The 25,396-nt window shown below is 45.0% G+C and overlaps 2 protein-coding genes across 2 annotated transcripts in view; both read left to right on the forward strand.

The window, feature by feature from the left end:
• The window catches only part of ITK (IL2 inducible T cell kinase), a 58,651-nt gene extending 40,166 nt beyond the window's left edge, over positions 1–18,485 (forward strand). Inside the window, exons 9-17 of the mRNA XM_019653982.1 lie at positions 3,768–3,850; positions 5,761–5,894; positions 6,288–6,362; positions 7,343–7,514; positions 7,913–8,129; positions 9,100–9,164; positions 9,254–9,372; positions 12,382–12,539; positions 15,873–18,485. Coding sequence (XP_019509527.1) covers positions 3,768–3,850; positions 5,761–5,894; positions 6,288–6,362; positions 7,343–7,514; positions 7,913–8,129; positions 9,100–9,164; positions 9,254–9,372; positions 12,382–12,539; positions 15,873–15,938 — 1,089 coding nt within the window. The 3' untranslated portion in view covers positions 15,939–18,485. The remainder of the gene's footprint in view (positions 1–3,767; positions 3,851–5,760; positions 5,895–6,287; positions 6,363–7,342; positions 7,515–7,912; positions 8,130–9,099; positions 9,165–9,253; positions 9,373–12,381; positions 12,540–15,872) is intronic.
• Positions 18,486–24,090: 5,605 nt separating this feature from the next.
• Positions 24,091–25,396, forward strand: part of CYFIP2 (cytoplasmic FMR1 interacting protein 2) — a 116,583-nt gene continuing 115,277 nt past the window's right edge. Inside the window, exon 1 of the mRNA XM_019653964.1 lies at positions 24,091–24,199. The gene's annotated coding sequence lies outside the window, so the exon portion shown is untranslated. The remainder of the gene's footprint in view (positions 24,200–25,396) is intronic.

Consider the following 25,396-nt stretch of genomic DNA (forward strand, 5'->3'; position numbering starts at 1 on the left):
CTCATTTTCCTCAGAACTCTAGGCTGCCCAGCCCCAAACCAGAGTTTCCTGTCACCATCACTGAATGTCACCCAGAGCAACTATGATGGAGAAAGAGCTGTGAACCTCCTGTACCCAGCAGAGCTGACTACAAACCTAACCTCTCCTTTGGCTCATGTCTTTGGATTAGTTGTTCTTGTTAACAGTTGGGCCCCACTCCGATTACGATTAGAAAGAAAAATGGCTTCTTTGAAAGATCAACATCAACAAAACACTCTTAATTAAATTTAGAATGAGTTACATACGCAGATAAAGTCTGCCTCTGTTGAAGTTTTGTTTCTTCCTGCCTTGAGTTTAACCCATCCCATTTCAATGAGGCAAGAGCAAAAGCTTCACTATCTCACCAAAGTGAGGAAATTTTGAAGACAATCCATGCTACACATAATACGTGGCTGAATAGCACACACAGGATATAGGGATAAGGAAGCCAGGCACAAAGTCACTATTCACAGTAGCCAAAATGTGCAAATAATCCAAATGTCCCTCCACTGAAGAATGGATAAACAAAGTGTGGTAGATTCATACGATGGCCTACCAATCATAAAAGGGAATGAAGTCCCAATATATGCTACAACTTGGATGAACCTTGAAAACAATATGCTAAGTGAAAGAAGCCAGACACAGAAAACCACGTATTATATTACTTCATTATATGAAATGCCTAGAATAAGCAAATCTATAGAGACAGAAAGCATATTACAATGGCAGGGGTGCAAGTGAGACTGAATGTCTTTTTGGAGTGATAGCAATGCTGTAAAATTAGGTTGTGGTGATGCTTACACAACTCTATCAATGTACTGAAAATCATTGAAAATGTACAGTGAAAATGGGAGAATTTCATGGTACATAAATTATTCCTCAAAAGCTATTTTAAAATTTAATGAACTAATCTTGGCTGTTTGGTGTCACAAAAACAACTTTTACTTCAGAAAACTGCTGACTCCAAAGGGGGAAATATAATTTTTGGAAAATCGGGTTTTTTTTTTAAAGGATGGTCTGTAAGCAAAAGTAAAAAGGGTCTTTAAAGAGCCAGCTGAGTGGTTCAGTTGGTTAAGAGCTCGCTCAAGAGTTTGAGCTCTGAGCAACAGCGGTTCAATTCCCAGCCTGAGCTGAGCTGCTGCTGAGCTGCCCACAGGTGGCAGGATGGCTCAGCAAAAAAAAAAAAAAAAAAAGCGGACCTTTAATACATTATTGGATAAACAGTTTCCATTCATATCTGAGAAAAGAGAAGTAAGAAGAATCTGGTCAGCTCTCCTCTGTCCTCACCACATACAAGATTCTGCATGGGACACATGGTCGAGAATGCAGAAAGCTCACCACAGGCACAAGATCGCATTATTGTCCCAGAAAGATCTATAACTCATTTTCTTGAATTAAAAAAAATCATGTAATACAAAATTATTAAAGTAAACTCTCGGTGTTCAAAGACAAACCCCTAGGACTGTTTCAAGACGCCTTAGAAAAAGATATGTAGTTGCTTTCTGCATTTTCCTGGATTCTCCCCCCGTTTTCAGGCAGCAGCGAGGGCCGCCCAAGCTGCTGTCTGTATTGGGGAAAAGGGACACCACGGTGAACAACAGAGGCCTGCTCAGCTTCAGATTTCTTTCTTTTTTTCCTTCCAGTTTCACTGAGATAAAATGGACATATAACATTGTACAAGTTTTAGTTGTACAACACCATGATTTGATATATATATATTTTGCAAACCGATTACCACGATAAGTTTCGTTAATGCCCATCACCAGACATGGTTACGATTTTTTTTCTTATAATAAGAACTTTTAAGATCTGCTCTCTTAGCAACTTTTAAATCTGCATTACAGTATCATTAACTATAGGTACCATGCTGTATATTACACCCGCATGACTTATTTATTTTATAACTGGAAGTTTGTACCTTTTGTCCCCCTTCAACCAATTCCTTCACCCTCTATCCCCTTCAAATTTCAAAACAGACTCTGGCAGCTCCCAGCAGAGATAAGATTTTGGGGAGTTTCACAAAGTTTATGTGGTAAATTGTAGGTTTGGCAAGAATGCACAATGATGTCAGGGCCAATTGTCCCCCACCTGCCTCATACACACGTTGCAAGTTTAAGGCCAAGTTTGAGAAAGCAGGTTATGTCTCTGTGCAAGGATGAGCTTTCTAATTATTAGTGCTCTTTGGAGAGGCAGAGACTGCTCGTCAGACTGTTATAAATAAGAGCTGTGTGTTCAGTTGAGTTGGTGGATTTCAAACCTGGGTGTCTAGAAGAATCACATGGCAAGCTTTAAAAAAGTTCAGGTCCCAGGGTCCCAGTCCTGGAGACCCTAAGTACACAGATATGGGGTAGAGCATGGTCAGCTGTTTGCTGTTGCTGTTTTGTTTTGTCTTTTTTGTGTGCTTTAGATGGTTTCAGTAGTTGTGATAATCCACAAAGTCTAGGACACAGGGTTTTAAGGAGTTAGGCCAGATCAGTGGCTCTTAGCTGGGACAATTTTGTCCCCCAGGGAACATTTGACATTGTCTGGCACCTGGTCGTTAGAGGCCAACGATGCTACTAAAGATCCTGTAAACCACAGGTCAGCCCCCTACAAAAAAGAATTACAGGGCTGAAAATGTCAACCATGCTGAGGTTGGGATAGCCTTGAGTTAAATCTTCATATGGTCCTTTCCAACTCTGAGATTCTAGGATTCAAACAACTAGCATGGCCATCTATGTGTATTATTTTCATGTGTAGACAACCCACCTTTGGATTTGGGGGGTGGAGGAGCTTGTGTTTTTCTAAACTGTATATACCTTTCTCTACATATAATACTACAAGTGTGCACCCACCACACAGGGCCCCTGTGACTCTTTGGCCTTCATTTAAGGTCATTACTAGGTTTAAGTTAATAATAATGAACGTTGCAAATATTGCCAGCACAGATTTACAGGGAACAGAGCACTAGACATGAAGTACTCAAAACAGAGTTAAGATGGTAAAGTTCCCACCAGGAATGAATAAACTGGTATATCCATTTACTTGTACTAGTCTCATCAGTGCTAGCAAAATTGTTGTGGGGAATATAAAGGGTGCATTTTGGGGGCTTTCCCTTCTTTCCACTTCTCTCATGCAACCGGGAGCTTCATGTTTTTTTTTCTCCTTTTGCCCTACAGCAAAATCAGCACTTTGGAAAGGGCCTAAAAATATATATTCTTATTAAGGAACTGATGAAGCTCCCAGGACAGAAAGCTTTGTGCCCTTGTTGGGGAATGGAGAAGTGGCTTCTAAGATGTGTTGAATGGAGGCATCATGGAGTAGTAGAGAGAGCATGGGCTTTGCTCACGTGCCATGTTCAAGGTTCTAATCCCAGGTCTGCCACTGACTAGTTGTGGGTCCCAAGAAAGTCACTCAAGTGCTCTTGGCACTCAGCCTCTGTATCAGGAATTGAAGACAGTACCATCTAGACTGCAGCGTTGTAGAAAGGATTGGACAATATCTGTAGTGAGTCTGGTATGTGGTGAGCTTCACGAAGGCAGAGCTTGTGTCTGTGTTCAGTCACTGCTTGTATCACCACTAGAATAGTCTCTGACCCTCGGCAAAAGCTCAGGATGAATATATGAAATAGTATCCATGATTGCTGTCAGTCTGCTCTAAGCCAAGCTGGCCTGCAGTGTATCTTCCACTCACAGGCAAGAAAGTGGAGCTGGGTACATGAGCCTGGCTTCCTGGGATCACTAACCTTCCATTCTTACTAACCATTCCAGGGCAAAGAAGGAGCCTTCATGGTACGAGATTCTAGGACTCCAGGAACATATACTGTGTCTGTTTTCACCAAGGCCGTCGTAAGGTATGGTATTAACCCTGGTGGGCAAGGAAGGTGTCACACACAGCAACGTCAGACAGGACCAGGGTCAGAGCGGTCTCTGGGAGGGATGTGTGTCCTCTGATCTCTCTGAGAAAACCAAGGTTAGAGAGATGAAGGCCATAACCATAGTCACTTAGCTGGAAAGTGACAGAGAGCTGGGACTGGATGCCAGGTTCTCTGCTCAGTTAACATCCCTGAGTGCAGAGCTGTAAAGGAAGAAAATATCTGGCTGCGTATTTGATGAGTTTATAATTAATTGCATAGAATAATAAAAAAAGACACTGGAAATGAGAAGATATGAACTCTAGTTCCCGCTCTGCTAATAAAGCTACCTACCATTTATTGGGTCCTTACTATATGCCAGAACTTGACAGGGTGTTTCCAACCCTATAAGCCCTGCAGGCAGGTGTTACTATGCTCCTTCACACAGAAGAAACTGAGGCTCAGAGAGCTTCTGGTATCTCCCTGAAGCAATGGGGCTCAGGTGGTCAAGCCCCGTTCATGCTCCAGCCAGCTGCCTGCTAGACGCTCACTGCGTGTCTGCCCTTCTCCTGACCTTGGTTTCCTTCTCTGTAAAATTATGCCTAAGAGCCTATCCAGGTCTAGAATTCCTTTCTAATTAGAAACTTAGCAAAAACTAAGCAGGTTGGCCATGACCAAAGTCCAGAAAGAACTAAGAAAAGAGAGAAAAATAATTATTAAGGGGTCCTCAGAGAACACTTGTTGGAGGACGGAGGACATGAGCAAGACTCGGAGCCAGAGCAGGGTTTAGACAGTTGGCGAAGAGGAAGGGCACTGCCAGGGATGGGGAGAACCCAGTGCATGTCACAGAGGGGCCGTGCCTCTGCCCTGCACAGGGGACGGTGATGAAAGTGACCGAGAACTCCATACGGTAGGATGGAAAAGGAGTGAGAAATAAAGCTGTGTCTGGGGTCCCCAAGGCCACTCCCAGGTTCGGTGATTCACTAGGAAGACACGCAGGACTCAGCATATAGTTGTGCTCAAGGCTAAGATTTATTACAGTGAAAGGATACAAAGCAAAATCAGCAAAAGGAAAAGTTACATGCATGGGACAAAACTCAGAGGAAACTGAACACAAGCTTCCAAGAATCCTCTTCCTGTGGAGTCACACAGGATATGTTTAATTCCTCCAGCAACAAGTTGCGATAACAGGGGCGAAGCATTGTCACCAGGGAAGCTCTTGAGTCTCAGTGTCCAAGGCTTTGTTTTTTTTGTTTTGTTTTTGGTCTTTTTGTTTTTTGTTTTTTGGGGGTTTTTTTGGATCAGGGGCTGGCCACGTAGGCACCCTCTGCCTTAGCACATAGCAAAATCCCAGACTCCCAGAACAAAAGCAGGCATTGAGCATAAACCACATTGTTTATACAAACAATTCAGGCACAGGGAGCCACTCCTATCAGTTAGAGAATGGTGAGAACCCTCCCGAAATCCAGATTCTCAGGTGCCACCCTAGGGCCAACCTTGCCAGCAGTCCTTTCTCAGAATAGCAGTCGGGGCTGCCATGTTAACTCTTTGCTGGACAAAGTTAAATAAGTACGAAGGAGCCCAAGATACCTCCTCAACATATGCTGATGATTAGTTACAGCCATAGAGCAGAGAAGGCAAACGTGTAGCACGTACGAGACGATTCCCCACTTTGTGGTTGTGGAAGAAACATCACGGTGCTGACTCCAATTGGTCCAGATGCAGCCTTAGGATCCTTAACACAGCACCCAGGGCCAGCCTGCCAAGACTGACAGAGGTTGAAATATGTCTGCCATCCTTGTAAGAGGGTTAATAAAAACAAAGCTAATAGGAATCTGATGCCAGTCAACATGGTTGTGTCTAGACATAACTTCCTAATAATCACTGCATTTATCTTTCATTTGTTTAAGTGAGAACAATCCCTGTATAAAGCACTATCACATTAAAGAAACGAATGACAATCCCAAGCGATACTATGTGGCTGAAAAGTATGTGTTTGATTCCATCCCTCTCCTCATCAATTATCACCAGCACAACGGAGGAGGTGAGTTCTGCAGGACAAGAGGGGGACCCTCCCACAGGAACTTGGAGGAAAGTGACGAACACCCAGCCTGGCTTCTTCATGTCAGACAAGCTGATCTTAAATAATAACTAAATATGCACATAGAAAAGGGTGCCCAATATTCGATTATATTACATATTTTCCATTAGCAAATTCGCTGTGGGAGGAAGTGTGGCATTTCACCACCTGCCCGCCTGTGTGTATGTCTTTTTTCAGAGAGGGTGTATCATTTCAGTGATTGGGCTTTGGGATTTGTTTTCCGGAATAAAAAAAAGAAGATTTTTGCACTGAATTATATTTTTACCTGGTGACTTAACTTGGACGATGACTGCAGTAAAGCTCTAACCACAGCGTTTTGCTTTTTAATCAACCCAGGCCTGGTCACGCGACTTCGCTACCCAGTTTGTTCTTGGAGGCAGAAAGCTCCAGTGACAGCAGGGCTGAGATACGGTGAGCCATCCATTCCACAACGTTTGCACTAAAACTCATGCCCATAAAGGCCTAGGGCAAATCTAAATGGACTTTCCATGAACCTATCTCTTCCCTAGAGCTAAAATGACCATTAGAACAGGTACGCTGTATATCTGGAGATGGTGTGCACCTATGAACATTTGCAATGTATGTGAGTAAAACAGGTGTATGTATGCGCATATGCATGTATGTAGGCCAAATCAAAGTCCATTGGTTTTAGTTAAGAGTAGTTAAGAGTTTAGTTTAGTTAAGAGTTCATCAATGAAGTGCTTATGGAATACCTAAGCCCTTCATAGTACTTAATACTATTAAAAAATTATACCTTAACACTGTGTATCCACTTATCCTCTAGAACCTCTCTGTATCATGTAGTTTGCTGGGTACAGGTCCATTGCAAGAGCTGTAAGCTGGCAGCACCCAGAAGCATTTGTTTGCCTACCATGTGCCAAACACTGTGCTGGCTGGTACCTCTGTACTGGTCCTCTTGGAATCCACCTCCTTACTCCCATCCCTACTAAGACCTAGCAGAGTGCTGTGTACATAGTAGGTCCTTTTGATGGGTAAATAAATGAGTGAATGGCCAGCTCAAATGAAATTTGCTCTGTATGAAAAATGACAATAAAAAATTTTCAATCAGATATAGAAAACGGGACCTTACAAGAACTCTTTCGTTTACTTTCTTTAATATCTTGATTCATGCCATCCTCCTTCCTCTTTCCATGTAATCTTCCCTACATACATTTTTCATGGTTTAAATGCATATCCTATGCTATCATTTGGAAAGAAGGATAATAATTTTATCTATGATAGTTCTAAATCTAGGGCATATGCCCTTTGCCAGCTTTGGGTAATATTAACAATAGGCTAACATTCTACATAGGGCTATCCAATCTCCTGGTAGCCCTATACCTCATTGCTACTGTTTGCCAACCCTGGAAAACCCTCTCTCCCTCCTCCAGGGAAATGGGTGATTCATCCGTCGGAGCTCACATTTGTGCAGGAGGTCGGCAGTGGACAGTTCGGCTTGGTGCACCTTGGCTACTGGCTCAACAAGGACAAGGTGGCCATCAAAACCATTCAGGAAGGAGCTATGTCAGAAGAGGACTTCATAGAGGAGGCCGAAGTCATGATGTGAGTGGCCAAAACAAGGGTATGCAAAGATGCCTCGGGGAGGATGTTCTGTGCCACTGTGATGCCATGTCATGCCACCTCCCTCCTCAGATCCAGCGATGGCTTCCTATGGCATGGAGAATCAAATCATGCTCCTCACCATGGTCTGCAAGGCCTGTCATGGCCTGGCCTCACCCACTCCCCAACCTCATCTCCTATCCATCTCTCCTCTGGTCCAGGACGTGCCAGCCGCACTAGCCTCCATTTGTCCTCACATATACCAGCTGACTCTCTGCCATCCTTCTTTAGGCCTCAGCTCAAATGATAGATTTTTGTGGGGGTTTTTTTTTAGAGGGGGGAGGGATACATTTTTAGGAGACTGAGTTTAGCCCATCTCACCCCTTGCCTTTTTCCTCCAGGAAACTCTCTCACCCCAAACTGGTCCAGCTCTATGGGGTATGCCTAGAGCAGGCCCCCATCTGCCTGGTGTTTGAATTCATGGAGCACGGCTGCCTGTCGGACTACCTGCGCAGCCAACGGGGACTCTTTGCTGCAGAGACCCTGCTGGGCATGTGCCTGGACGTGTGCGAGGGCATGGCCTACTTGGAAGAGGCGTGTGTCATCCACAGGGACCTGGTAAGAGCATGCGGGGCAACCCCTACAGGTCCAGGATGGAGGCGCATGGCCACGGGAACGTAGAGCTGCTGAGACTGGGGAACCATTTGTCAATAGCAGCTCACAGGCAACCTCCCTTCCCCTCCCAACTTCTTTCCTCCACCCACTTTGGGATGTCCTCGTGGGGAAGTGTTTCATGAGGACTCAGATCTGGACTCTAATCACAGCCCCGCCTCTGACTTTCATTCTCTGAGATTCAGTTTCCATTCTTCCAAAATGGAATGAAAAGCCTCTTCTTCTTCACCTCTCTGTGCCTCTGTTTCCCTCTCTTAAAATGAGGGACGTAGACAAGCAGATTTTCTCAAAGGGTTGTCCAGGCATCTACCAGAATCATCTTGGGGTGATTCTAAAACCATCCTCAGACTCTCTGGAGGTTGGGGCTCAGAATATTCATTTTAACATGTCCCCCCATGGGATTCTAGGCAAATGAAAATTGGAGACTTACTGGTGTTTTGTCACTAAGGACTCTTTCAAAGCAACATTCTGTGGTACTGATTAGGGGCCAAGTACTCTCCCTTTTGAGAAACTGGGAAAGGGTTAGGAACCTCAAAACATCCTTCTTTTAGTCAAATGGGCTACAGTTTCTTTTTCTAATCTCTAATGTTAGCATTTTTTATATCTCATCAAGTTGTGTTAGACCATATCATTGGTTAGACAACGCCATAGATTTCTTTTCTCATTAGGGTCACAGGAATGAAGATAAAAGGCCAAACCTCCTCATCCTGATAAAGGATCTTACATGTTCAACTTCCTAGCTAACATCCACCAGGCACTTGTGAAGTTTAATTACTGTTTACATAGCTCCTCAATGCCCTTATACAACGACACATAGAAAAACAAAGAGCTGTGGTTATACGTGTAGGAAGCTCCTTAATGACTGCTTGTCCACCAACAGTTTCTCTCTTCCTTTTTTGGACTGTCTCCTCTCCAGGCTGCCCGAAATTGTTTAGTGGGAGAAAACCAAGTCATCAAGGTGTCCGACTTTGGGATGACAAGGTAATTTGGGGATATGGTGCTGGGACAGTCTCAGGAATGGGATGTAGGTCCCAGGACATTTGGACATCCTCTCTCCATTCTCTCCCCAGGTTCGTCCTTGATGATCAGTACACCAGTTCCACAGGCACCAAATTCCCAGTCAAGTGGGCATCCCCGGAAGTCTTCTCATTCAGTCGCTATAGCAGCAAGTCAGATGTGTGGTCATTTGGTGAGTGTCATTCTGGCCCCACACCCACGTGATCTGGGACTGGGGTGAGCTGCAGGACCAGCTCTGCTTGTGAGAAAGTCCCATGGGTAGTCTGTGTGTAATAACAGCTGTGAAAAGTGTGAAGGGGCCCTCCTTATTATATCTGTTCTTAGAGATCTTTGAAATGGGGGGAGAATAAAAATGAGAGTGGGAATTTAGGATTCTGGTGATAGCTGTTGTGAGATCAAAAGCTGGAGGAGTCAGGAGATTAGAATATGAGTTCCTTGAGGGCAGGGACCATATTTCATCCAACATTATATTCCCACACTTAAACCTCAATAAGTATTTACTCATTCATTCAACAATAATTGATTGAACATCTACTATATGCCAGGGGCTAATGCAGGTGCTCACAATCCAGTGGTGAGTAGGATAAGAAAGACTCCTACTCTCTTGGAGCTAAATTTTAGGGGAGACTGATCACAATTATGTAAACAAGCTAAAAGATATGTCTGTCAGATAAAATCAGGTAGTGGTAAGTAAGTGATATGAATAAAACAAAATGGTCATGTGTTAGAGAGTGACTGGGATGGAGGGAGGCTCTATTTAATTTAATTTTATTTATTATTATTATTATTATTATTATTATTTAAGATTTTTATTGGGGAATTGGGGGATAGGAACAGCACTGGGGAATTGGGGAAGGGGAACAGACAAGTTGCTTTCCTTTTGTTCTTCAATCTAGTTGTGGAGGACGTTGCTTCATTGGCCCAAGTTGGCACCATCATTGTGCTCTTCCCAGGCGAGGCAGATCAGTCGCCGGCTTCTGGATGGCCGCTCACTGCAGCTGCTGGCCGCTCACGCTGGCTGCTGGCTACACATGGTAGCCCATGGCAACCCACTGCAGCAGTGGCTGCAGCCTACGCTGTTGCCACTGGCAACTCACAGCAGCCCAGCTGTTGTTCAGCATCTTAGCTGTAGAGGGCAGTGTCACTGGCCCTCATATGTGGGATCCAAACCGGGGCCCTCTGGCATCCTAAGCCAGCTCTTAACCAACTCACCACTCGGCCGGCCCTATTATTATTTTTTTTAGCTGAGCCATCCTGCCACCTTTTGGCAGCGCAGCGGCAGCTCAGCTTGGGCTGGGAATCGAACCACTGGTGCTCAGAGCTCTTAACCAACTGAGCCACTCGGCCAGCCCAGGAGGCTCTACTTTAAATACATGACCTGGGAAGACCTCTCTGAGGAAGTGACTCTTGAGCAGAGACCTGAATGATGAGGGTGAACGGTGCCCATTAGAAGATCCAAGGAACAGCATCCCTGACAGAGGAACAAGCAAGCATAAAAGGGGGACATTGTCTTAGTGGGAGAACAATAGGCAATGAAGTCGGCAGGCGATGATAAGAAACTAGAATTACTAATAAGTACAAATGGGCCTGAATGAAAGACAGAATGAATGCTATTGGTGTGGCAGTAAGTACTAAATATTCTTGCTGGTCTTGTCACTTGACATCCTAAGCCATAGCTTGTGCACACGAAAGTATACACAAAAATATACCAGACAACCTCTTTGATGTGGATTTCAAGAAGGATCATACTTTGGACAGGAACAGGCTGGAATTTGATTTTGCCATTCTATATGAAGGGAAGGTTTGTCATGTGTAGTGACTCATAGCAGAAACCAGGGAGAAGCTAATTCAATCTCGTAGGAGAAGACGTCTTCTCCGGCATTTTAGAATCTCCATGTCCAACAAACAAGGGCTTTGAGTCCTTCTGAAGTGTTCCTTAACATAGTTCCCCTGTTGAACAGGCCTAGCTATGACTTTGTTGGCCAAATTTAAGTTACAGAATGAACTGGGGAGAGCTAAAACTGCACTCGAGCAATCTCAGAAGAGTCTCCTTTCCCCGGTGCGTATAATAGACAGGGGAGGGCTGATATGCGGCCACGCTCTGTCAGGGATGCTGTTGGTCACATTGCACCAAGCTGGGGGACCTGTAAAGAGATGTTCGCTGCCATGGCCACTTTGGCACATTCGCCTACAAACTCTGAATAGGGTTTATTCTGCCACAGAGTGTCAACCTGGGCATTTTCTGCTGCACGTCATAATTAGAGGGTTTCGCTAAAGTGCATTCCTGTCTGGGATGTGTCACCCAAGTGTCTAATGATGAGAATGACTGTTGGAAACAGAGTAGGAAGGGAGAGAAAACTGAGGTCACAATCCTGAGAAACAGAAATCTGGGTGGACTTAGAGCTTGATGCCTACCTCAAGGCCATTGGACTATGTCATGAATTTTAAGGTTTTTGCCCTAATTAGCTTTGCTGTTTTAAGCATGTCAAATAGCCTCTTTGGACCCTTATTCATCAATGCATTACAAGGTTTGCATGGAAGCAATTGGTTTCAAACCAGCTTTGAGCAGCAGACCCCCATTTTCCATAGAAATCTCACTAGAAATCCTGGCATCTTGGGGGGCTAAACAGCCTTATTTAGTTAGATTCCAAATTTGTAAAACTCCTGAGGCACCTCTGAGGGCCCCTTAGAAAAAAATCCAGTAGTCTGGGCTTGGGGCTCAGGATCTACCATTTGAACAAACCTCTGAGGTGATATTTATTCAGATGTTTTAGAGATCATACTTTAAAAAATTCTGCCCTCAGGTTCTCTAGAATATGCTTTGAAAACCACTGGGTTCAGTGATCTGCAAGCTCTCGTCTCACTCAGACATCCTATGAATGTTTAGCACATGATAAAGCTGGGTGTGACATTCGTCTTTGTGCAGAAGAAGAAAAGGGATTAAATCAGAGGTCAAAAAACGGACAGCCTAAAGATGTGTTTTGCTTGGTCTACACAGTATTTTTAAAAATCAAATGGAATTTGTATCTTAAAACTCACAGTTTGTGACTTGATATTGTACTGCCTGGAGGTAGGGACTTGACTCTTAACGTCAAGGAGCCTGTGATTTCTAGACGTAGGTTAGTTTGTTTGCTATTTGTGAACGTTAGCTTAGCTGTGCTGTTCTCACCCTTTCTCCTAGGTGTGCTGATGTGGGAAGTCTTCAGCGAAGGCAAAATCCCATATGAAAACCGAAGCAACTCTGAGGTGGTGGAAGACATCACCACTGGATTTCGGTTGTACAAGCCCCGGTTGGCCTCCTCGCATATCTACCAGATCATGAATCATTGCTGGAAAGAGGTCAGTAAAGGAAGTGGTTTCTCCCTGGAACAACTTATAAGCTACAACTCCAGGGTCTGCCCCCTTTCCCTAGAGAAAGGAACCCTTTTAGGGGTTGAAGCAGAAAGGATAAAACAGATTAACAGGAACATAACTTTGAGCGTCAATTAACTAGAGAGGTTCCCCATGCCTAAAAGAGCTGGCAGTGGCCTTAAATATCATTCATTTTGCTGCACAATGTCACAAATCATCAACATATTGTCAAAGAGAAGGAGGGAGTGAAACCTATGTCAATACTTCGATTTCCTGAGGAAAAAAAATTGTGTAATATCACAAAATTGTTGAATGCACATAAAGTTGGTTCTCTATATATTGGGGATCAGAAGTTCACTTGTGCTGTGAAAATATTAAAATGACTTAATTGGAGTTCATTTTATTCATTCAACTGTTCAGAATGGGAAGCCAATTACTGGGCACCCTCCCAGATGTCTTAGTTGTCCCCATGCTTGGGGACAGGCTATGCCTTGCTCCACATCAGCATGCTAAGTCTTAGAGGGCTTTTGGTGAGTTAGGAAATTTTAAATTTCAACCACAGTTGAATGTTGCTGAAATAGGGAGTTGATACACATTCAGGTCACTGAAGGGTAACAAGAATTGAAAAGGTATCAACTACTTACTTTGGTTTTGTCTCAGCTTTGCCATTTCTTAGTCATCAATTGTGGACAGTTCTCTAAACCTCCTCTTTCTCACTGGTAAGAGAAAAAAATAATGCTTGATTTGCACGTTCATAGATCTTAAGTTCATAAATCATTTATAATCAGAAACAAAGAAACAAACAATAAAAGTATACCCAAGGACATAAAACAAATCTAGTCTTCTTTACAAGGATTAAATACTGTAATAATTTTCATAGCTGACATTTATTTAGCACTTCTCTCTTTTTTTAACTGTCTTCTATTGATTTTTTAAATTAATAGACTTTATTGTTTAGAAGTTTTAGATTTACAGAGAAACTGATCAAATAGTACAGGTTTCCCATATACCCTCCTCCTTACTAACATTTTGCATTAGCATGCTACATTTGTTACAATTAATCATTACTAATACATTATTATTAACTAAAGTCCATAGTTTACTAAGTTTCACTCTGTGTTGCACAGTTCTATGAGTTTTGAAAAATATATATCATGTTTCTACCATTATAGTATCACATAGAATAGTTTCACTGCCCTAAAATCCACTGTGCTTCACCTATTTACCCCTTCCTCCCTTCTCCCCAAATCCTTGGCAGCTATTGACCTTTTTATTGTCCAAGTTTTGCCTTTTCTAGAATGTCCCATACTTAGAATTATACAGTGTGTAACCTTTTCAGATTGGATTCTTTAGGTCACTTAGCAATATGCATTTAGGATTTTTCCCTGTCTTTTTGTGACTTGATAGTTAATTTCTGTTTATCACTGAATAATATTGCATTGTATGGATGCAATGCAGTTTATTTATCCATTTGCCTACAGAAGGACATCTTGATTGCTTCCAGTTTTTGGTAATTCTGAATAAAGCTGTTATAAACATTTATGTGCATGTTTTGTGTGGCGGTAAATATCTAGAAGTGTGATTACCGGATCATATGATAATGCTCTGGGTAGCTTTGTAAGACACTGCCAGACTCTTCCAAAGTGGCTGTCCCATTTTGCATTCTCCCAGCAGTGAGGATTCCTGTTGCTCCATATCCTCACCAGCATTTGATATTGTCAGTGTTTTGGTTTTTAGCCATTCTAATAGGTGTGTGGTGGGATCTCTAAAAGAAGTGGTGTCTCGTGTTAATTTGCAATTCCCTAATGACATATGATGTTGAGCATCTTTTCATATACTTATCCACCATTTGTATATCTTCTTTAATGAAGTATCTGTTTAGATCTTTTGCCCATTTTTTATCAGGTTGTTTGTTGTTGTGTTTTTTTTTGCTTTTGAGTTTTAAAAGGTCTTTGTATATTTCAGATATAAGTCCTTTATCAGATATATGTTTTGCAAATATTTTCTCCCATCCTATGGCTTGTCTTTTCATTCTCTTAATAGTGCCTTTTACACAGTGGACATTTTTAATTTTAACAAAATTCAACATCAATTTTTTCTTTTATGAATCATGCTTTTGGTGTTGTATCTAAAAACTCATTGCTAAAACCAAGGTCACCCAGATTTTCTCCTCTGTTATCTTCTAGAATTTGTATAAGTTTTGCATTTTACATTTAGGTATAAGATCTTTTTTTTTTTTTTTTTTTTTAGCTGAGCCATCCTACCACCTGTTGGCAGCTTAGCGGTTGCTCAGCTCAGGCCAGGAATCAAACCACTGTTGCTCAGAACTCGCACTCTTGAGCAAGCTCTTAACCAACTGAGCCACTCGGCCGGCCCCATAATCTATTTTGAGTTAAAACTTTTGTGAAGGGTGTAAGATCTCTGTCTAGAATCATTGTATTGCTTGTGAGTGTCCAATTGTTTCAGCACCACCTATTGAAAAAACTATCCTTTCTCCATTGAATTGCTTTTGCTCCTTGTCAGTTCAGTTGACTATATTTGTGGGTCTGTGGTCTATTGGAGGGCTCTCAACTCTGCCCTATTGATCTATTTATCTATTCTTTCACCAATACCACACTGTCTTGATTACTGTAGCTTTATAATAAGCCTAGAAGTCAAGTAGTGTCAGTCCTCCAAGTTTATGTTTCTCTTTCAATGTTTGGTATGCTGGGTCTTTCATCTTTCCATATAAACTTTATAGTCAGTTCGTCAATAACTTACTGGGGTTCTGATTGTGACTGTGTTGAATCTATAGGTCAAATTGCAAAGAAATGACATCTTAACACTATAAAGTCTTCCTATCCATGAACATGGACTATTCCTCCATTTGTTCAGAGCTTCTTTGATTTCTTTCTTTAGAATTCTATGTTTCTCCTAATCTAGATCCTGTACATATGTTGTGAGATTTATACCTAACTGGCTTCTTTTATGGCATTATTTAGCATTTATGTATGATGTATTTCATACATGATTTTATTACATTCTCACAACAATCCTACAAAATAGATACTATTACTATCTCCATTTTACAGACAACAAGACTGAGGCTCACAAAGGTTAAGTCACCTGCTCAAGTTCAAACAGCTAATGGGTGCAAACGTTGAGATTTAAAAGAAGGCCATATGATTCCAGAATACCTGCTGTTAACACCTCAGACACAATATGTATGGAAGCGTATTTTTAAATCAGCAGAGGGAACTGTTATTGAATTCTGGTTTGCTTTGGAATTAACATGACGCACAAATACAAGGAACTCACAGGATTCTTTTCTTCCCTCTCTAGAAACCGGAAGACCGACCTTCTTTCTCCAGACTCTTGAGTCAACTGGGTGAAATTGCAGAATCGTGACTTTAGCAGCCTCGGCCACAGATCCCAAGTGGGGGGAAGGACGCCCTCCCTCCATAGAGCATTAAAAGCTGCCAGCAGCCCAGGACTCCCCAGAGGCAGCTGGCCTGCGGCACCAGTCCCTGAGCTGCCACGGATGCAGCACGCTGACAGAGGCTGGCACTGGGCCACAGGCAGGAGACTCAGCCAATGAACTGGGGACGGGGCCAGGGCAGCTTCCTCCAGACCACCCTCTTCTCACCCTGCTGTCTCCAGCCTCTTATCTTGCATGGTGCACAAATCCCAACCTGACAGCTTTCAGGCAACATTTCTTGCACTTCTTCTTAGAGAAAGGGAGCGACGGGGTGGAATCCTGGATTATTATTTTTATTATTATTTTAAACATGGATATGAAGTTTATGGTCAAGGGACTTTTTATGTGACTCAACAACACAGGATCCCAAGCTGTGGGGCAAGAGGAGCGAGGAGAGTGACTCTTTTTCAAGGAGAACTGTGAGTTAATGAAGGTCAGAAAGAGTAAGCTCTGCTGCTGCGATGCTGTCAGCCACAGCTTCCTGCCCTGGAGGACCATGGAACAGCAGCTCATATCAGAGGCCGGATATTCTGAGAAGCAGCTTTATAAGGTTTTTCTCAGAGGACACTGCCACCTCTGTCCTTGAAGGAAGCATGATGGACTCAGGTGAACAATTTTGATCCCACGGTTGGAGCATCGGGTATCTGGTGTCTGGGCAGAAAAGGGGCATCTGATGGTAGGGAACCAACCGGTACAGAGAAAGGCCTTAGGTTGTTACCACTCCGATGCTCATTTTAGTACCATGCCATGCGGGTGACTATGCCTTGCCTTCTGCACAGAATGCTTCTGGGGGCATCCGGAGGAAGTGGTTGCTTCTGAGCCCTCACTCTGAGGACTCTGCCATCGCCCACCCCACCTCCAGGAATCAGCCCCCTCTCTCTGCACTCTTCCGCCCTCATCAACAGAGGGCAGCATTGTGCTGGGTAGTGTGGCCTTGCACAGGAATTGGAGCCTCTTGAAGCCCTAGAGGTTTGCACCTTTAAGGTTGAGACTTCAAGTCTCCCAAAATTGGGGAGAGGAAGAAGGGGTGTGTTCTTGTTCAAACAATCTGGATGGAAACTGAGTCAGGCACTGAGTGGGGTGCTTCTAAGATGCACAAGGATGCCCACTGTTGACTGAGCACTTATATATGCCAAGTGAATATTTGCTGAGCTATAAGCCTTATCTGCAGAATCTTAGTTCACCCTGCATTCGCACCAACCCCATGAGATAGTAGTATTATTATTCCCATTTTACAGGTAGTAAAACTGAGGCTTTAAAAAGTCAGGACACCTGCCGGAAGTGCCAGAGCTGGGCAGGATAGAGCTGGATTCTAGCCCACACCTGTCTTACTCCAGTGCACCATGTCTCTGTTCCTATTCAACACTGCCTTGTACTGAGGATGAAAGGGATTGCAGAGGAGATAAATACAGCAGAGAGGAAAAAGGCAGAGAAAGCCAACAAAGATGTCAACGTGAGGGCCACCAGCAAGTGGAGCTGCTCCCACACAGACCACTGTGGTTGGCGCTTGTAGCCCTCCAACTTAAAATAGGATCTTCCCTTTACTCAGCTGTAGCCTCCCCTTTGTTGGCGTTAATGAGCTTGGATTTACTCAGTTAATTAACCCTTTGGTTCACCCAATCCACCAGAGTCAGGTCACATGAAGCCATTTATAGGTGAGCTTCAAAGCAGCACAGAAAGATTCTCCCGCAGAAGTATGAATGCTTCTTGTAATTATCATTCCAACTCTGAGCTGGCTGCAGTCTTCTTGGATACTTGATGGGGAAGAGTTTTCCCTGATGTAAGAGAGAGTTCATTTTCCTGCAGTGTTCAGATAAAACTCTTGGAGAGGTTATCGGGTGCTGTTGCAACCTGCTCTTTCTAAATCATGTGATATTTTGGCCAGCTGGACATTCAGGTGCGTAACTTTTAACTATAATTATTGTAAACCTGGGAGCCTCAAGATAGAACTCCATCATTCAGCAGAGGATCTTACTCAACTTATCCAAAACCATCCCTGTGAACTTTCTGGTGTTTTGTGCATTCTCTCTGGAACCCTTAATTAGAGATGGTTTCTGGAACATACAGCCTAGAAGGAAATCTTCGGAATTGACTGATTTCTGTGATCTGGTTTAGAAAACTCCCCCTTGCATGGTATTATCTTGATCAAGCTCAGATTCATCAGGGCCTTAACTGAAAACATGTCGATAGTTCACCTCCCAGTGTCCTATCCTGTAAAACGGGCTTCTTGCCTATTTTTTTTGGTTGTTTGTATTTTTCCCTCACATTTTGAAAATGGTGTCATGTGTATTCACAGGGAATTCCCTTATAAAAGGTTTTGGTTCTAGATGTATTTTATAGATTTTGCCTTTTATACCTTTTGAGACTATGTATTTATATATGCATAGACTGAATATTTATTAATGTACAGTCAGTACTAGTTCACAATAAAAATGTTACAAATATCTCTTACACTTTGTAAAGCACATGAAGTTAAAGGTTGGATCCAGCAAATAAAGCTGTATGTTTTTTGGGGTTTTTTTTAAAAGATTTTTATTGGGGAATTGGGGGATGGGAACAGCGCTGGGGAATTGGGGGAAGGGGAACAGACAAGTTGCTGTCCTTTTGTTCTTCAGTCTAGTTGTGGAGGACGTTGCTTCACTGGCCCAAGTTGGCACCATCATTGCGCTCTTCCCTGGTGAGGCAGATCAGTCACCGGCTTCTGGACAGCCGCTCACGCTGGCTGCTGGCCACTCACGCTGGCTGCTGGCTACACACTAGTCCATGGCAACCCACTGCCACAGGGGCTGCAGCCTACGCTGTCGCCAGCGACTCACAGCAGCCCAGCTCCAGGTTGAGCTGTTGTTTAGCATCTTAGCTGTAGAGGGCAGTGTCACTGGCCCTCATATGTGTGATCCGAACTGGGGTCCTCTGGTGTCCCAAACCAGCTCTTAACCAACGCGCCACTCGGCCGGCACAAAAGCTGTATGTTTTGATAAGAATGGTGTGTATGGCCTGGGTTCCACATTTATCCCAATGTCAAACAACCAAAAATGTTCCTTAAATAAAAATAGTTCCATGGTTTCATGATCTACAGACAAGTAATGACTATAGGTCACTCGTTACTCAACAAGTAAATAGCAAATGTTCGTATGTTCTTATGATACACGTATACTATTTTGAGGGCTGCAGAAACAAAGATAAGAAAGGCACCATCTTTACTTGTAAGAAACTCCAGGTATGGTTGGGAAGGCAGACATATAAACGAGTGTGATGTCAGGGAAACTGCCTGGAACCTTGCTACTCAAAGTGTGGCCCCTGGACCAGCAACAGCAACATGACCAGCTTGTGAGAAATGCAGGTTCTCCAGTTTTACCCAGAAACCCACTGAACGAGCATCTACGTTTTAACAAGATCCATAAGTGATCATATGCACACTGAAGTTTGGGAAGTGCTGTCAGGGGATATAATGTCTGATTCAGTTTTGAAGATGAATTATTTTTTTTTAAGGCAAGCAACTAGGCAGAAATAAGATAAATACTTTCCAGGTAGAGGGATAGAGGAAACAGAATGTATTGGGAAGCTATTTTCAGTTTACCATTGCTGGAGCATAAGGGGTGTGTGTGTGTGGTCTCGGCAAGGGTAAGGTTGATAGCAGGGGTAGGCAAATTGAAACTGAGGCTGTAAATCTAGGCAAGGACCATGTTTTAAAAGACAAAAAGAGTTGGAACTCTGCCTGTCGATAGAAAAGATGTCATTGAACAAGGAGAGAAGGTCAAATTTGCATTTAAAAATATATTCTGGCAGAGGCCTAGTGAGTGGATTTGAGAGAGGCAGAGCTGGTGGAAGAGAAACCAGTTTGGAGACGGCATCTGCCTTGCTCCTAGTTCCAGATTATTGTTCATACTCACTCACTGTCATTTGCTGTGTAGGTGACATGTGGAAATTGTAACCCGGAATTCTTCAGTCACAGTTGGACAGAAATGAATAGCTGTTCTCCTTCCTCTTAAAAATCCCTGTGAAATAAAAGCTGGGTTTTTATAGTTTGGGTGTGTTGCGCTCTCGCTGTACCTTTCAGTTCACCAAATGCCCAGGTCCACTGCAGGAGCCAGTTCATTCACCAGTTCATTCACCAAGGACCATTAGGCATGGTGAGAAGGCCTGCGGCTGGCTCCCACGCAATCCTTCGTGGGACTCGCCTCTGGGCTTCGCTCCCACTGGCAAATGGTCCAGATAGGAAACTTCTAAAGGGGGTTGGACGAACAGATCTTCTCAGAGCATTTATCCTGCAGACTCTACTCACTCTGGAATCTTCCAGCACTCGGAGGTCTACCATTCTGAGGAAAAGGCAGAACATTCAGCAACATGTGTGTGTGTGTGTGTGTGTGTGTGTGTGTGTATACCGGGATAGTGGATTCCCTAGTTGGAGGGGCTCAGGAAGGCGATATGATGATCAGAAGAGAGGGTTGGAGCTGAAGTTGCATTCACACAGAAAGCACATGTTTTTACTTAGAGTGTATGTTTATTTTGCAATGGCTTTGAGAGAGTTGCTGGAAATTTGGTGGACCAAAGCCCACTCCCCAGAGCCACCCTTGGTGGCAGGCAGCACTGTGTGTGTGTGTGTGTGTGTGTGTGTGTGTGTGTGTGTGTGTGTTCAATGGCTTTGAGGTTCTTCCTAAGTTATGATGTATAGTTGGCTTGGGAAATTACAGAACCATACAGATACCATTAGAAAGAATTATAGAGATCCTTTTATATATTTCATAAATAGTTGGCATTCACCGGCTTTTGCTTGGCACTGTGTTAGATGCATGAGATGAATAAGCTATCTTATCAGTTAGGAACCAAACACATCACGCTCACATTAAGATAATTCAAGCAGGGCTTATTTACAAAAGGACTATTTGAAACAGTGTGGGTCAGGTTTAAGAGAACCATAGGAAGTGGTACAGAGGAAAATGACAGCCAAGGAGCAGTTACCATCCCTAGGCCTGAAGAGACAGAAGAGAGAGTGGTCATTTGAACGTGGAAGCAGAGAATCACCTGTAGAACTTTGCCTTGAGAGAGAAGGACCTTTAGTGAGGGACTGAGGAAGCCCAAGGCAGCATCACAAGGAGGAAGCCAGAGAAATAATATGCTGACCCCACTCTCCTCCTTTCCCCCCATCAACTGGTGGGGCTTCTTGTTAACCAAACCCAACTGGAAGCCAGTTGGACTACCCAAGAGGGTAGGCCACAGAGGTCAGTCTCTAGGGTGAGAAGGAGGGAATGGTCTGGAGGAGCAAGATATGTGGTACAGACACCAGCTTGTCTGTTCCTACATTCCAGGCCCCCAACCACTCTGTGGGGTTGATTACAGGGCCACCTATGCTAGCCTGAGAATACAATAGCATCAACCCCATTTTACCTCAGCTACGTTTTTGCATTCCAAATCCACTCGGAATATGCTCAGACCCTCCTCCTTAACAGTCCTTAATCGAAATGATTGTAAATAGTGTTTGTTTAAATACAGAGGAAATGTTCTTTGCTATCAAGTTGTGTGTACTAGATCTGACCTTCAGGGGAGACCAGTTCTCCAGAAGTTGTGGGAAATGAGCAAAGTGAGGGGAGGAATGCATTTCCACATGGGCCAGGGTGGAGCAGCCGTGTTTCAACAGCAAAACAGCCCTTAGTAGTTCATCTACAAAATAACAGGCTACTTCTAATTCTGCTCTCATGGTAAGATGCAGGCAAGTATGTCACCAATTACGCCACAGCATAGCAAGTGGGACAGTAGAGGAAGTCTGGGGACTCCTAGACAGCTCACCCTACACTACCCCAGACACGGAGGGATCTTGGAGGAAGTGATATCTACATGGATACCAGAAGGATGGACAGAAATTAGGCAGCAAATTTTTTCCCCAAAAAAATTAGGGGGAAAGTGTGGAAGGGGGAGGGAAAGGAGGTCAGATCATTCTAAGCCACAAAGTCCAGCTTGTGCAAAGGCCACACACAAGCAAGAACACAGCAAGTTTGGGGAACTAACAGATTCCGTTTAGCTGAGGCATGGCAAGCTTGTTCACAGGGGAGGGAGACACCAGGTCATGAAGACCCTCCTAGGCCATGGTAAGGAGTTCAGGGCTCATCCCAAGAGCCTGGGGAGCTAGTGAAGTGCTTTAAGCATGGCAAGGGCATGTCCTTTGTTTTAACTCAAGTGATTTTCCACGTTCAAAATGACCTTGGAGGGTATCCAACCTACTTCACTGCATAGAAGGGGAAACAGGGAGGTGAGGGTGATTTGCCTAAGAACACTTAATTGCAAAACTAGGACCGAAAGGCAAGCCTTTGGATTTCCAACACAGTGGTTTCAAAAGATCACGTTGCTTCCCCTTATAGGCAAATAGAGTTCAGGAGTCAGAGAATTATTTTTGCCTAAGATCTAACCAAATACATAAGTAAGTCCCTTTTGTTTCTAAGCAATTGTTCCTAAAAGGTGAAGACAGGGAAGGAACCTCAGGGAGGAATATATCTTCCAGAAATCTACAACATCCCAAACAATGTTCCATTTAGAATGAAAATCCATTCTTTCATGCTTACATCTTTGTAACCACTGACACTCAAAATCCCAAGGATCACAGTGGAAAATGAAAAAAAAATTTTTTAAAGGAAAAAAACCTCAGTTCCTTTTTTAATGCCATCCTCCACAAACACCCCCACAGCTTTTTCACATGTCATCATGGACAGAAATTTTACATATATATATATATATATATATATATATATATGCTTATACATTTATGCCATTCTTTCTAAAATAGCAATTTAAATTAGATTTAAATTAGAATGAGTAATGTTAAGAACAAACCACAGAGGATCATGATTTCTGAGTGCTTGGGAAACCATGTGAGATCAGTGAGAGCAAAGACTGCTACAGCATTTTGCAGACACTTGAGTAATATGGCCCTTCTATAAATAGCCCCTGATAGGAAGAGCTGAGTGTTAAGGATAAATTTGTGGGCCCTCTGCAAACATTTATGGATGGTTCCCTTTTAACAGGACTTTATCCCTTGAATCTGTATACACCTAAACTATCTCAAATGCTTTCAGATTATTTACCCTGTAAGGTGGGTATGGCTTCTCGCAGCTAGGGTGGCATCCCAGGAACAGAGTGAAGTGACTTGCCTCAAGGGTAGGATTTGGTGGCCTCACTTCAGCCTGGTCTGAAGACCCATCAGGCTGCGTGTGTGTCAAGGAGAACCGTTTCTTTGGAGAGTCCTAAATGGCAGATTCAGCGTTGAAGAGAAAGGTGTCTGCCCTCTCAGTTCCTCCACCACCCCCTCTACCCCCGGCTTTGCCTGGAATTACTTCCTGTCACCATATATTTTCCTTTTTGTCCATTAGGCAACTCGCCTTGAATGAAATTGAAGCACATCCCTGCTTTAGAGATATGGCAGCTTCAGAAATTCGGCTTTAAGGAACTGAAAGGGAGTGCCAGAGGTTATTCTTGAGGTGAGGAGCAGCACCAGGGACAGGACTCTATCGTTAGAAAGAAGGCCCCTCTCCCCAAGCCCCAGGTTACCTTTCTATCACTTTACCCAGTTCCTTTCCTGCTTCACAAAACTTCTCTCAGCTGTAACTGGACATTTGCTAGGATTATTTATGGATGCCCTGTCTCTCCTGGTAGGTGAAAAGCTCCAAAAGGGCAGGGACCCTGTTTTTTTGTACCCCAGTGCATACCCAGTTGCTGGCACGGTACTTGGAATAAAATAGGTGCTGGATACATATTAGGTAGATAAATGCGCACTTGGAAATAATGTGAAATCAATGAGCTCCGAATGGAGCCCAAAGCTTCGGTCCTCCCACTGCTGCAGGTGTGGTTCCAGGCATGCGGGGCCTAGGGACAAGTCCACACTGCTTTCTCCATCCCCAGAGCAGGGCGGCTGGCAGGACTGGGGCGGGAGCCCGAGGTGCAGGTCTGGGATGCGCCGGCCGTGTAGAGGGGCGCACCCGGAGCCCCTCGCCGCAGCCATTTCCTGCTCTTTGTGTGACAGCCACGGCGGGGAAGAGGCTGGGCACCCGGGGCGGAGGAGGAGCAGCAGCGGGCGGAGGGGCGGGACCGAAGGCGGGGCCGAGCGCGGCCGCCGGTGGAGCCGAGCCGGGCAGAGCATCCTGCGCCCCGCCGCGGGGCCCCGCGGTATCCTCGGGCGGCTCCATTGGACCTGCCGCAGACCCAGGTAAGAGGCGCTCGCAGGCCTTGGGGCCCGCGTGGGGACCGGGATGCCGCTGGGGACGGTGATGCAGCCATGAGGATGCGCGAGGTGCCGGCGCCCCTTCTCCTAGCCTACCGGGGGCGCTCGGTGCAGAGCTACCGCTAGCGCGGCCTGAGGGCCCCCCGGAAGCCCCGGACGCTGGGCTCCAGGCCCCGCGTGCCCCCCTCCTTGCCCCTCGGGCCCACCCTGGGCCCCGAGGCGCGGACCCCCTGCGGGGAGGCGCCGACACAAGCAGGGGCCCCGGCGCGGCGGCAGCAGCAGCAGCAGGTGCGCGGCCTGGGCGGGAGCCGCGGGCCGGAGAGGGAGCAGCACGAATCCAGAGTACCGGAGACACCTGCAGCGGCCGCGAGCCCGGCGGCGGCGACATCCCGGCGTCCAGGTACTGCAGAGCGCCGGCCGCCGCCTCTGCCGCCGCGGCCACCATCACCTCCCCCAGGGCTAGCAAGAGCCGCCTGGGCCCGCCTGGCAGCCGCCCTGGGCACCCAGCGCCCTGAGGTGAACCTGAGTTGGGTGGGGCGAGGGGCGAAGCGGCGTTGTTTGGGAGTGGAGGCCTTAATGAGAAAGAAGGCTGGTCTGACCCGCTTTGAAGCCTTCTGGCCTAAGCTGGCAGCGCTCTCCTCGGGGGACGGCTGGGGGCGGGGTAGAAGGAGGAGGAAGAGGATGAGTGGGCTGACTCCTGGGGAAAAGGTTGGCTTTTCTTGAGCTCTGAAGACTCAGGACGACGCCTACCTGTCTGCTGTGGCTTCAGCTTTTCAGGACAACCCTCCCCTGGATGGCTGCACACGGCCTATGTGAAAAGCAAAAGACGGGGGTGCTCTCTGTTTAGGTGTGGGGGCGGGAAGCGTGGTCTGATGAAGAGCATGGCTCTCTATACAGAGAACCTCTAGGGAAGGACAGAGCCTGCCCAGGTGCCCTCCCCAGCTCAGAGACTCTGACTTTGACCTCTGCTTGCCTAGTATCCCTGGCACAGCAGAAACCACTCACCAAGGGCTGATGGCCATCAGCTCCCCTCCCAACCAGGCCAGGAAGGGGGCGAGGATCTTTACCTGCCGGTTCCTGGGTGCTTGTGCCCTCATGGGATGGGCAGGGAGATTGGGGCAGCCCTGCAGGCGTGAGGGGCAAGTCAGGAGAGTGCTGGTTCCCACACTCCCCTTTTCCACC

The sequence above is a fragment of the Hipposideros armiger genome, unplaced genomic scaffold (genome assembly GCF_001890085.2).
Source record: "Hipposideros armiger isolate ML-2016 unplaced genomic scaffold, ASM189008v1 scaffold_211, whole genome shotgun sequence".
Classification (NCBI taxonomy): domain Eukaryota; kingdom Metazoa; phylum Chordata; class Mammalia; order Chiroptera; family Hipposideridae; genus Hipposideros; species Hipposideros armiger.